Raw genomic sequence first — 12678 nt, 5'->3', positions numbered from 1 at the left:
ATCGATTGCAGATGGCTACAACATATACTAAAAATCCATACAATTGTTCTTAACATTTTTCTTTAACTCAGTCTTGTTTTGGTATTCACAGGTACTAGTCTACAAGAACACCACAGCATACCTATGTAGGGACAGGGCCCAACTTTATCTGTCACTAAGGCAAAAAGAAGATTTCTGTACAGTGTATTTTATACTCTTCACTGGATCCACAGCTTATATTTAGTTGTATATTGGTGGCCGCAGCAGGTTTTGCTTCATTTGCTGCTCTCAGTTCATGCACATGGTTATGAAAAGTCAGTGTAACCACAGCACTTGCATCTGCTTTCGGATGAGATTTTAATTTTCTGGTGCATCTACTGCATTTCCATTTCTGCTGACTCCTGGGTTATTTTAGAGTTATGATCAATATGTATCAATATGTGGTGCCAAATGACTGTGAGAGGGAAGGGTTAGTTGTGAAATATTAATGGTTAGTTGTGAAATCGGTTAAATCTGCATTAAGAAATATTTTTATATAAACATTGTATCATATTTCTTTGTGTAATGCTGAAGGGTCACTTGAAATGCCAACCTCACAAAGCTTTTGAGCCACTTTTAGCTCATCAGTTTGGGTCTCTTAACTTTCTGCTGGCAGCCATTTACAGGAAAGAAGTTCAGAGAAGCTTATCCTTGCACAAAACAACAAAGAATCAGTGTAAACTCCTGGCTGGCAAACAAGTCAAACTCCAGATGTTTCAGAGTTTGTAGGTGTGTAGGTGGACCAAGATTAAAGCTAAAAGGCCAGTGAATATTGCACTTACATTTATCAGATGCATGGGAGTTTGACTGATTAGATGCCACTGTACGGGCAGTTGCCTGATTACAAATGAGCCATAACAAATTGATAAGCTGATTGTAAATCAAGGCTGCGTTTCTATGAGTTTGTTTTGGAGCTGATCAGCAGTAACAAAAATAACTTAAAGCAGTTTCAGTTTGGTGCTACAGCACTCGACTAATACATTCCATCTACAAAATACAGAGGAAATGTTCTTAACACTGATGCTAACAGTCAGCAGATTTGAACAATGAAATAATTTAAGAACATTTTGACTGTATCAAAATATAATGAGAGAGTTTGACATTTATTTTCTTGAAAAGATGTGCCCATTTATAAGATGTCGGTGTCTGGTAAGAATAGTATCTGCACCTCAGGGCATTCAAAAATTTCAGATTATTTGTAAATATATTTTTACCAGGTCTGCCCTGTCTGTCTTCAATATCCATGTCTAATCTCACTGTCATTTATAGTAGAAGTGTAAAATAAGCTTGAGATTTGGTGCTCTGTCTATGATCTTTGCCATCCATAGGTTCACCTAGTTTATAGTGTGTTGAGTATGTTAATACTTAATATGCAACAGTATCTGATGACCCAAATTCTATGGAGTTTGTTGTTAGATTAGCCAAGAAATGTGTGATTTGTGATATTGGGCTATATAAATAAAAATGGACCTCTCCTGACCTAAACTTGTGTTAACTAGAGGATATTGTTTTTAAAATTAAGATTTATAAACCAGTGTATAACACACAAAATATATAAAGATGCTAATAACAGAGAAATAAACTTCTCAAATGCTCTGAGCGTAGACATGGATAAACTTTGTTGCCAGCACATTTTCCTAGACTGATGTATTGACTTATCGCTGTTATCTTGTGCTATTATACCATTATTATAACAGTGTTTTGTTACCTGAAGATTTTCATTGTTCACTGTTTTGTTAGGCTTGTCAAATGTACTAATTCAGCATACCACATTTACTTCTCTATATTCCAAAGTAAGCTTTTTTTCAAGTTAGTGGCCATATTGGAAGATTATTTTGAGTGATCCTTTTTTATTCAAACTACATAGTGTGCAGGTACTATGTTGTCTCTCGCTGAATTTAAAGCTCTTCAATACATTTCAGCACACTGGTTGTCCGTGGGCCGATCTTACTCCAAACAATTGACAAGTATTACTGTCCCTGCCGAGGGTTCAGCACCTTGTTACCTTGTTGCGGTGTTGCTTCACATTTATTCAGTATATCACCCTTCAAAACAGCTTCAGCTCCATCTGCAGTTACAGGTACTTCCTGTATTTAATGTGTGCAGCAATTTGTTGTTATAATGAGTCTATGCTTGTGTCACTTAGCCCTACAGTTTGAATACTAGCCCACAGTATGCTACTGTAAAGTGCTTTCATCTTTGCACGCAGCTTTCAGGGCATTAGAGCCAAGGACATTGAATGAGGACATCATTGTCAGCAATATGAGCATTGTAACTATGGTTACTGGTCAGTTGACAGTGCCTTGTGACTCACTTAGTAATTTATATTCACACTGTGTTTATCTCTATGTATGGTAATGCCCAATACGGCTGTTCTACAATATACAATGATAGCTATGCAGCAAAACATACTTCAGTTTTCTTCTGTCAAAAATATTTTACTTCCAAAGTGGTGAAGAATTACTAAATCTGTGTTTCACATTACTGAAATAGGTATTATGATGTTCCTATGTACTTTTTACACCAGTGTATTTTTCCATCCCAGTTTTATTTCTTAGAACAATAAGATGTTGTAATTACTTACAGTGGTATTTTCTTAGTAGCACATTCCTTTTATAACTAATTCATTTTGTTTTAACTAGTAATAATAGTTATTTTACCCCAAGTTTTAGAGACAAATGAATGTGTTATTACTGGAGCAAACAGCTAGACTGTTGTCAAATTGAATATTAAAAGCATACCACTGTGACTTGAATGTTGATGTGTTCTACAAAAGATATATTAGCTATAAACTGGCCCTGTAGTTTCAACATTGTATTTGTAGTTTAGTTTAAAGAACACTCTTTAAATTCTGTGTACAGTTCTCTTTAATAAACTACTGTTTAAATTTGAAAATGGCTCAGATACGTCATTTCACAGACATAATTAGAGCTTGCCTATAGCCTACATGTAAGTACATTTAAGTATTACATACAGTCCTGGCTGGTTTACCAACTGGACAATATGGGCAACTCAGACTCAGACTTATTAAATCGCCATATTCACAGTCTGGCAATTGGTTTGTGGTAATCTGACTTACTGTAATTTCATTTGGGAATAAGAGAATATGTATTCGTAAAGCATAACATCAATTGACACGACAAGGGACTGGAGGTGGGTCCTGTTTTATATATACAGTATAATGTTAATGTCCTATCTTAAAAGGCTAAAATTCAACTTTTCCCAAAGATGGTTTTAAAATTATTCGTGAAGCTGATATTAAGTATATATTTGGCACTTTCCTGATTTAATTTATGTCTGCTCAAAGTATTAAACAGAAAATCTGGATCTTAATATTTCAAGAAATAGAGACTAGGCCTATTTGTGTGTAAAACCAGAAAAGGAAAGAAAACTGAAAAACTAAGGCAAACATAAAAATAAGGTTATAAAAATATGCAGTCACGAGAACTGATTTTTCTTTTTTTAAAGCAATAATTTCTCAAAATTCAGATAAAATAATGGACATGGTGTGCAGAAACAAGATGCATCTACGGTGCAGCCGAATTCTCGCAGACCAGTTCTCGCGGGAGGACACTGCGCCCAAAAAAAAAAATTATGGATGGCGGTGTAAACGGTAGTGGGCTACCGGTAAACAATAAACAGAGAGCTATGTTACCTAACAAGAGTAGGGGTGATTTTACTCGCAATTCAAGAAAAGATTCTGAGGTATGTAGACGGAAGTCTTTAATTTATTTTCCGCACGAGATTTCAATGAATCATCACCAGACAAGGCCTTTCTGCTGTTTCTGTAACACTAAGCTAATTGAGCTCTGTTAGGCTAACGTCAATGTAGTTTTAACTGTCAGTTCTACCATTACACGGCAACGAAAACTAACCACAGCAAACGAGATCGTTTTAACTGTCAGTTCTACCATTACACAGCAACGAAAACTAACCACAGGAAGCGAGATTACCGAATAACGTTCCTACAGTTTGCCATGCTTCATTTATAGTCCAGTGTTATCTTAACGTGGAACAGTAATGTAGCATGCTAGACGCTAGCAAGCTGATGCTAGCTGGTCAGAGGCCAGGCTGAGCTGTCTGTCAGGAACCTGTTGAAACAGGTCCTATCACGCTTCTCTTTTTAATGTATTCTCTAGCATTATGATAAAGGTTCACTATAGATATGTGTATCATGGAGCCATCCTATCGGTATAAAGAAATCAAAGTTATTGTGAAAGATTTAGATTGTTTATTTATTATTCCCAAAGGGGCATTTTTTTGTACAGCCCGTAGTTCACACTGCATTCCTCAGCATAGCATAGCAAAGCAAACAGACAAAACAAAACAACTATTACATATTGCTTGAGAAGCAAGCGGCTGCTGGGTCAAAAGAGTTTTTCACTCTGCCCAGCATTTTGGCAAGTTGAATCTGCAACCGCATGAAGTAACAAAGTCTTTGGACAGGGAGTCTGTCAAAAAATGTTTGAGCCTTTTTCTGGATCCTGTCCTTATGCAGGTTAGAAAGGTCATTAAGAGTTTTTTTAAGCAACTTTAGTGCATACCTTGACACTGCCCTGCAGTTTATTCTTGTTTTAAGGCAGATCCATACCAACAAGCAAAAATAAGAACAGATTCTCTAAAACACGAGTAAAACATCATAAAAGTACTATAGACATTAAAACTTTGAAACCCAGGAAGAAGGAATATATGCTTATATATAAATGTATGCTTTCTTACAGAGAGCATCAACTTGTGGTTCAGATGATGGATTCTTGTGCAAGAAAATCACTTCAACAAGCTGTTCTGTCAGCTTGTCAAAATAATCAAACACTACATAGAAAACACTTTGCTAGAATTCCCATCTAAAATGTTAGCATTAAATGTGGTTCAAAGGACCATATATAAGCCATACACATATTAGCAATAATCTGTTCTTGTAAATACTCTCTTATGACCTATACTAAACTACAAAGCAAATTACAGTGGTTTTATAAAGAACTAGACACCGCTCATCGGTTTTCCTAAGGTCTTCTTCTTTGGTAGTAACAATTAATGTGGATGATAGAGAGATCTGTGTATTATTCTCTTTAGTGGCTAGATACCACTGAAGGGCAAGTAAGAAAGGAATTTTTTTGTGGTGTAAATATTCAGTATTATTCTGTAGCTGTCTGTCTAACCAGTTTTGTTGTTAGACAGTTGGGTTAATACTCTAATGTAATAATCTCTAATCATTTTGCCATGAAATTGTGTCACAGGGGTTGTCTGAGTCTCCAGACCTTGAGTTTGAATATGCTGATACAGACAAGTGGGCTGCAGAACTGTCAGGTTTGTTGTCACAGCTTGTCATCATACAGAATGAAATTTCACATCTCTTTTCTGTTTCCCTGAAGGCATCATTCTTTCAACATTTGTAATATGTTAGATGATTATTTATATATTTTCTTTGTTTGCTCTAGAGTTGTACAGTTACACGGAAGGACCTGAGTTTGCTCTTAACAGGAAGTGTTTTGAAGAGGAATTCAGAACACATGGTATGTAGCCAAACTTACATACACTCACTCACATTTTAATGACTTCTCATAAACAGTATATTACACCTAGGATGAAGATGTTCAATACCGTTTATTATCTTTACCTCTGCTGTCCCGTAGTGTCTGAAAAGAAGTGGACAGAGCTTGATGGAGCTGAGCACAGAGCTCACGCCATGCGCCTGTTGGACGGTCTGGAGGTGACTGCGCGGGAGAAGAGGCTGAAGGTCGCTAGAGCCATTCTTTACATGGCTCAGGGTCAGTCCACATCACTTAAAACTGGTTTAGCATTAAATGATTTCAAAGAGAATGACACCTTGTAAGAAGTGGCATTGATCGAGGATGTTATATAGACTACGTTCACACTGCAGGTCTTAATGCTCAGATCGGATTTTTTGCCGAAATCTGATTTTTTTTGCACTGTTGTTCACACTGTCATTTAAATGCGACTGCCATCTGTCTCATGTGTGAACAGTATACGGCCCTGAAGTGACCCGCATGCGCAGAAGAGGACGTGACGTCAGACGCAGCGTACTGTGTTTGCGGAAATAAAAATGGATGTGGCTCCTGATAGCATGTGCGTAGCGATGTACCTGACAATTTGCAATACAAATAAAGACATAATAATAAGAAGAATATCAAGAAGAAGGAGAGCACAAATATTGCTTATGGCCTTTTGTGGAGCAGTGGCTGCTACCTCTGTACAGAGGAATGTGTGGGTGCGGAGTCGGAGCCAGGACTGGTGGGCTTCCGTGAGGGGCTTCACAGACACAGAATTCATTAATAATTTCCGAGTGAGAAGGGAAACGTTATCACCACCTGACTCACCGTTGTCTGCCATTTTTTTATTACCCCTCGCCTCCTCCAGCGCAGAATTGACGTCTGTCGCATTTCAATGACATAAAAATTGCATGAAATGCGACCTGGCCGTTCAGACTGATGTCGCATTGCAAAACATCGGATACGTATCCGATTTAGGACCACATATGAAAGTGGCCTGGGTCGGATTTGAAAAAATCGGATTTGTGCTGTTCACACTGTCATAAGGAAATCGGATATGGGTCGCATTTTGGCAAAAAGATCAGATTTGAGTCACTTCAGCCTGCAGTGTGAACGTGGTCTTAGACTGTGTTTTTCCCTAGGAACCTTTGCGGAGTGCGACTCTGAAGCTGAGGTGCAGCACTGGATGAGATACAACATCTTCCTGCTGTTAGATGTGGGGACCTTCTCTGCTCTGGTGGACCTGCTCAACATGGAGATTGAGTATGCTCTGCATCAGTTTTCTAGCCATGTAGGAGTAAGCCTAGCTTTTGTTGCAGGATATTAGTATGGAAAATATTTATTGGCATTCTGGATTTCAGTATCTTATTTGGGTATGACAGTCAGCACTTTATGTGAATTTGAACCAGGAGATTTTTTAACTTCATGATAATGATTTCTGAAAAGAAAATCTGCTTTATTTGCTAGACCACAGTGAAACAAAGCAAAAAAAGATTGTTGGCTCTAGAGGACTACAGGTTTTCTTTTGTTAAATTTTCTTTGGAGAATTTAATATTACATAATGAGTTTTTTCTCTTTCAGTAACACCGCTGCCTGTAGTAGTGCTGTGAGAAAACCAGCCATTTCTCTCGCAGATAGCACAGACCTCAGAGTGCTGCTTAACATAATGTACCTGATGGTGGAAACAATCCAGCAGGATGACCCAGCTGACAGGCCTGAATGGAAAATCATAAGGGAAACCTTCAGAACAGAGCTGGGTACATTTTTACCAGCATCAGACAGTGTCAGTCATGTCATGGGTATAAAGCAAACGTGCCGTGTAAACTAACACCACCCTATTTCTCTAATCCAGGATCTCCTCTGTTCAACAACGAACCAGTTTCTGTCATGCTTTTTGGAATGGTTACCAAGTTCTGCAGTGGTCATGCCCCCCACTTCCCAATGAAGAAGGTGTTATTACTGTTGTGGAAGAGCATACTGGTGAGAGATGGAAATGTCTGTCATAAGCAGCTGTTAACTTTAATTCTCCTTTGCTCATATTAAAGTGCGTCACGTACAACAGAAAAGTGACATTTGGAGTGGAGAGCCACACTAAAATCCTCTGTTCTGTTTCAGTTCACACTAGGAGGGTTTGAGCAGCTGCAAACCATAAAGGTTCATAAGCGTGAGGAATTGGGCCTCCCCCCTCTACCGGAGGACAGCATACGAGTCATTCGCAGTATGAGGGCTGCTTCTCCACCCGCATCTGCTTCTGATCTCATAGAGCAGCAACAAAAACGGGCACGGCGTGAGCACAAGGTAGTCATTATTGCAGCTATGTTCTCTCAGACCAGAGGTAATGTGGGTTACAGCCACAGGTGTCATTGCCATGACTAGTTCAACCCATCTCTAAGTGATGCACAATGATGCCTAATGGCTGTAATATCTTGTTTTTTTTTTTTTTTCTAATTAGGGGGTTTTCTAATTAGCGTCTTCTCTGTGTCCTTGTGTCTCACATAGGCACTTATCAAACAGGACAACCTCGACCAATTCAATGAAAAGGACCCGTACAAAGCCGATGACTCTCGTGAGGATGAGGATGACAATGATGACAGTGATAACTCTATTGAGCCAGAGACTTTCCCTCTAGAAAGGGATGAGGTGATGCCTCCCCCTATTCCTCACCCTCCATCAGAGAGGGTGTCCTTCCCCAAAGGGCTTCCATGGGCTCCTAAAGTCAGGTGCTGTTCAGTATGACTCAGTAATAACACTCAGTGTGTAATGAGCTAGGGGAAAGATTATGTACCTTTGTCATTTAGCTGTAATGAAGATTTAGGCAGGATAATGGGATGATTAGAATAAGGTTTTGTTTTGTTTTTGACTTTGTTGTTATTGCTCTAACAGGGAAAAGGACATTGAAAATTTCCTGGAATCAAGTAGAAGTAAATTCATTGGTTACACGCTTGGGAGGTAAGGTTGTTGTTTTGTTGGCTATAACTAAAAGAAACTTAAAAGGTATGTATGTGTGCTGAAATAAGGTATTAAAGCATGGCTGCGTTTGTGCATGTCTTGCAGTGACACAGACACGGTTGTTGGCTTGCCCAGGCCAATTCATGAGAGCATCAAGACATTAAAGCAGGTATGTCGACGTGTTGCACAGCATTTCATTAATTGTGTTTTTGCCAAGAAGATATCTAGTGGTAGATATCTCCTGGACTTAAATATATAAAGCTAAAGTTTCTCACCTCCGACTTAAATATATAAAGCTAAAGTTTCTTTTTTTTCCAGCACAAGTACATCTCCATAGCTGAGATGCAGATTGCAAAGGAGGAGGATTTTCAGAAAACCCCTCTCTCTGGTGTAAGTCAAAACAAAAAACAATTGTTTTGATGATTCAATTAAATGATTTGTTGTGAATAAGGAAGCGCACGTTACTCTTGTCGTCTAACATTTTGGTAATAAGTTGTAATAAGCTTGTGTTTCTAAATAAGCAATATAAGACATTAACTTCACACAGGGCCCAGTGAACTCTTCACCCTTCTGTTTAGGGTCATGAAGGTTTATGGCTCAAAACCAAACTACCTCCAGGTGACTGGGTAACATCATCTTGTGTGTTTTATGTCTCTTCTTTTCTGCTTCGTCCTGTTCAGGGCGAAGAGGAGGTGGAGATGTGCGCCACTGAGCTGCTCTATCAGGGAATTCTGCCCAGTTTGCCTCAGTACATGGTCAGTGAACCCAGGGCTGGGTAGTTTCAAGGACAGTTTGTTTTATGCCAATGCGGATCAGAGTATACTTATCTCACTGTCATATAGTATATCTGACTAAAACGTTGAGTTCGGTGATTGTGTATTTGCAGCATTTCTCTACCAGACATACTAACAGAGGATTCAGACCAACAGTCTAAGCAGTATTGATCGCCACACATTACAGACTCTGCCTCCTACCAAACGCACCTCACCTCTCTGTCCCTCCTACTCTTACACACTCATTGCTCTTTTATCTGCCTCTGACTTTCCTTTCTGTGAGAGCTCTTCTACTTCTCACAATAATATTCAGATGTAGCTACTATCTGTCCTTGCTTCTCTTCACATAATTGGCTTGATTTATAACTCACTCAAGTCCAGAACTTAAACTTTTAAGACCCTGTTATGATTTTACCATTACTATTTTTATTCTACTTTATTCTATTTTAGTTCCTAAATGTTATGGCACCCAATACTGGGTGAGAGAGAAACGGTATTTCAATTTCTGTATGTCCTGCACATATGGTGAATTGACAATAAAATCCTTGAACCTAAAGTAGAGGTGGCAGAAAGATGGGGATTCTGAAACAGTGCCCCTTAGAGACATGTGTAAGCCTCCATATCAGACTGTTTTCTAACTGATACATCATGGATCTCTCGTAATGTCAGATTGCACTGCTGAAGATCCTGCTTGCAGCGGCTCCAACCTCCAAAGCCAAAACAGACTCCATCAACATTCTGGCAGACGTGCTGCCGGAGGAGATGCCGTAAGTGATGAAGTGTATTTAAAAGGGTCGAACTGGTTTGCTGCTTCCTTCTCCATTCTAACAGGTTCTGAACAAGGAAAATATTCTAACTTTAATACCAGTATTATAGTTACATCAGTATCTGAATCAGAAGTGCAGATATACAGATCATGTTACTGGAATTGGTTTCAAATATAATTATGCGTACTGGGGTTTTTCTGATGTGGTTTGTTTGTCAGCATGTTACTTTAGCTAAACATGTTTCGCCTTCCCCCTTATTGTATGAAACAGCAACAGAACAACAAGTAACTGTTAAGACACATTTGCAGTGCAGACATGGAACCATTTCAAGAAATAATCCAAGATGCTGGTTTGCAGGCTTTCAGTGGTGTGTGATTGAATGTGAACAGTACAGACTAGAGGTCATCTGACCTGATCTGACTCAGGTTCGGCTCTCTGACTCTGCAGGACCACAGTGTTGCAAAGCATGAAACTCGGAGTAGATGTCAACCGACACAAAGAGATCATCGTCAAGGCCATCTCAGCCATCCTGCTGCTGCTGCTGAAGCATTTCAAACTCAACCACATCTATCAGGTCTGAAAGACACACACTTAATCACTCACAGTTCAGCGTTAAGTGCAACTATATTAGACATTAGAAAGTGTTAAAGCAATTGTTTATCTCCTATTTCACTTTGAGTAAACTGAATAATGTGTTGTTTTCATAGTTTGAGTACATGGCTCAACACCTGGTGTTTGCCAACTGCATCCCCCTCATTCTGAAGTTCTTCAACCAGAACATCATGTCTTACATCACAGCTAAGAATAGGTACTTTCAGAGCATCTTTAAATAACAAAAACATGACTCTCATTTATGCTAAATGTCAGTGACCTGTACTTAAATTGCATTTATCTTCTTGCTCCAATAGCATTTCAGTACTTGACTTTCCGTACTGTGTGGTACATGAGCTCCCGGAGCTAACTGCAGAGAGTTTGGTGAGTTTTCTGATGTCTTTCATAGAGATCACTGTCTGATTAGTGTTTCTTTGACTGCTGATGTCAAACTTGTGTTAATAATTTCTCTGTCACAGGAAGCAGGAGACAACAATCAGTTTTGCTGGAGGAATCTGTTTTCCTGTATCAACCTGTTGAGGATCCTCAACAAACTGACCAAGTGGAAGCACTCTAGAACAATGGTGGGGGTGCTTCATGTCTAGTTAATGCTAACAGGTGGATCATGTCTGGACAAAAATACAGTTATAATACTGATCTTTTTTCTCCCAGATGTTGGTGGTGTTTAAGTCAGCTCCCATCCTGAAGAGAGCGCTGAAGGTCAAGCAGGCCATGATGCAGCTCTACGTCCTCAAGCTGCTTAAAGTGCAGACCAAATACCTGGGACGTCAGTGGAGGAAGAGCAACATGAAGACCATGTCTGCCATCTACCAGAAGGTCCGACATCGCCTCAATGACGACTGGGCCTATGGAAACGGTGAGTGGAAACAATGCAGCACAGCTCAGGTAGTGTGTGCTCGTGTGTGTTTTTTCTTCCAAAGGAACAATGTTATACAAATGTAAGACAATATAAACTTGATAATAAGTTTGCAAAAGTGCTACTCATGATATTCTAAGACTAGACAATGTGGATTCCTCCACAACAACTATTGTTTTTTGGATGGAAAGAGTACAAATATAACACTGTAGGATGATAGTAATCATCTTATTATCCTTTGATTTGTAATGGCAGGCTACTAGTCAACTTCCAAGGTGCACGCCATTACCTGCATCATGTCCAGTAAGATGTAATAGCGCTGTGTTTGAAATGTGTTGGTCCTCTTCATGGCATTTGGTTCTGTGGTGCCCGGACAGAACTGGGCCACAAATGAGAACTGAAGCAGTTCTGTTGGTTGAAAAGCCCTATGAGTTGTCAGAGAAGACCGGTACACTAAATATGATTTGCTGTTTGTCTCTCCTGGAGCAGATCTGGATGCTCGTCCCTGGGACTTCCAGGCGGAGGAGTGCGCTCTGCGGGCCAACATCGAACGCTTCAACAGTCGCCGCTACGACAAGAGTCACAGCAACCCGGACTTCCTGCCTGTGGACAACTGTCTACAGAGTGTTCTGGGACAGCGGGTGGACCTGCCTGAGGACTTCCAGATGAACTATGACCTTTGGCTCGAACGGGAGGTCTTCTCCAAACCCATTTCCTGGGAAGAATTGCTACAGTGAGAATTAACAACTGTCAATATCCGGAAAATGACAAAAATCAGGAGTTTAGAAAAACCACCAACATTGTTCTGACTGATCAAACTGAAAGCATTATGTTACATGTTCCTTAGTGACTGAAGATGACGGACCATCACACTGGATTTACACTTGGTTTTACACTTTGATCTGGGATCTAACCAAATGCTTTGTATGATGAGCTTTTGCCTTTTAAGAAATGTATCGTTATTATAATTTTTTTCCACTCTAATGCTATCAGCAGATTTTTAATTAAACAGCAGAAATTGAATTCAGTGGTAAACGCCTCTCCAGCTGTGGACATATACCCAACCCTTACACAACATGTACAGGTATTTGCAATGTGTGTCTCTTACCTGCTACAGAGGGTCAGTAACTTTGACCTAGAAGCACTACATGGCAAGATGTTCACTCTTAGTTTTAAAGGAATGTATTTGAAAT

The 12678-nt window shown here is 39.4% G+C and overlaps 1 protein-coding gene across 3 annotated transcripts; it reads left to right on the top strand.

Annotated features, from left to right (window-relative positions):
• The first annotated feature begins 3558 nt into the window (after positions 1-3558).
• On the top strand, positions 3559-12258 carry strip1 (striatin interacting protein 1). Of its 3 annotated transcripts, XM_020607878.1 has the most exons (20): positions 3559-3723; positions 5256-5325; positions 5457-5531; positions 5652-5786; positions 6671-6791; positions 7110-7285; positions 7381-7508; positions 7644-7826; positions 8028-8248; positions 8412-8477; positions 8583-8646; positions 8796-8867; positions 9158-9232; positions 9920-10017; positions 10465-10591; positions 10725-10825; positions 10926-10992; positions 11088-11192; positions 11281-11485; positions 11975-12258. In XM_020607878.1, the coding sequence occupies exons 1-20, from the start codon at positions 3613-3615 to the stop codon at positions 12220-12222; spliced, it is 2448 nt and encodes an 815-aa protein (XP_020463534.1). In that variant the 5' UTR covers positions 3559-3612; the 3' UTR covers positions 12223-12258. The 3 variants fall into 3 exon arrangements, with proteins under 3 accessions (XP_020463534.1, XP_020463535.1, XP_020463536.1); XM_020607879.1 differs by lacking the exons at positions 8796-8867; positions 9158-9232; XM_020607880.1 differs by lacking the exons at positions 3559-3723; positions 5256-5325; positions 5457-5531; positions 5652-5786 and adding an exon at positions 6086-6105.
• Positions 12259-12678: the final 420 nt, after the last annotated feature.

The sequence above is a fragment of the Monopterus albus genome, unplaced genomic scaffold, assembly GCF_001952655.1.
Source record: "Monopterus albus unplaced genomic scaffold, M_albus_1.0 scaffold89.1, whole genome shotgun sequence".
Lineage (NCBI taxonomy): Eukaryota > Metazoa > Chordata > Actinopteri > Synbranchiformes > Synbranchidae > Monopterus > Monopterus albus.
Note: the sequence above shows the minus strand (reverse complement) of the source record. Positions and strands in the feature narration are given on the sequence as shown.

Coding starts and splice junctions, on each gene's coding strand:
- strip1 (XM_020607878.1), top strand. CDS start 3,613: ATGGATGGCGGTGTAAACGGTAGTGGGCTACCGGTAAACAATAAACAG. Junction 11,193..11,280: donor GGAAGCACTCTAGAACAATG/GTGGGGGTGCTT, acceptor TTTTTCTCCCAG/ATGTTGGTGGTGTTTAAGTC. Junction 11,486..11,974: donor CGACTGGGCCTATGGAAACG/GTGAGTGGAAAC, acceptor CTCCTGGAGCAG/ATCTGGATGCTCGTCCCTGG.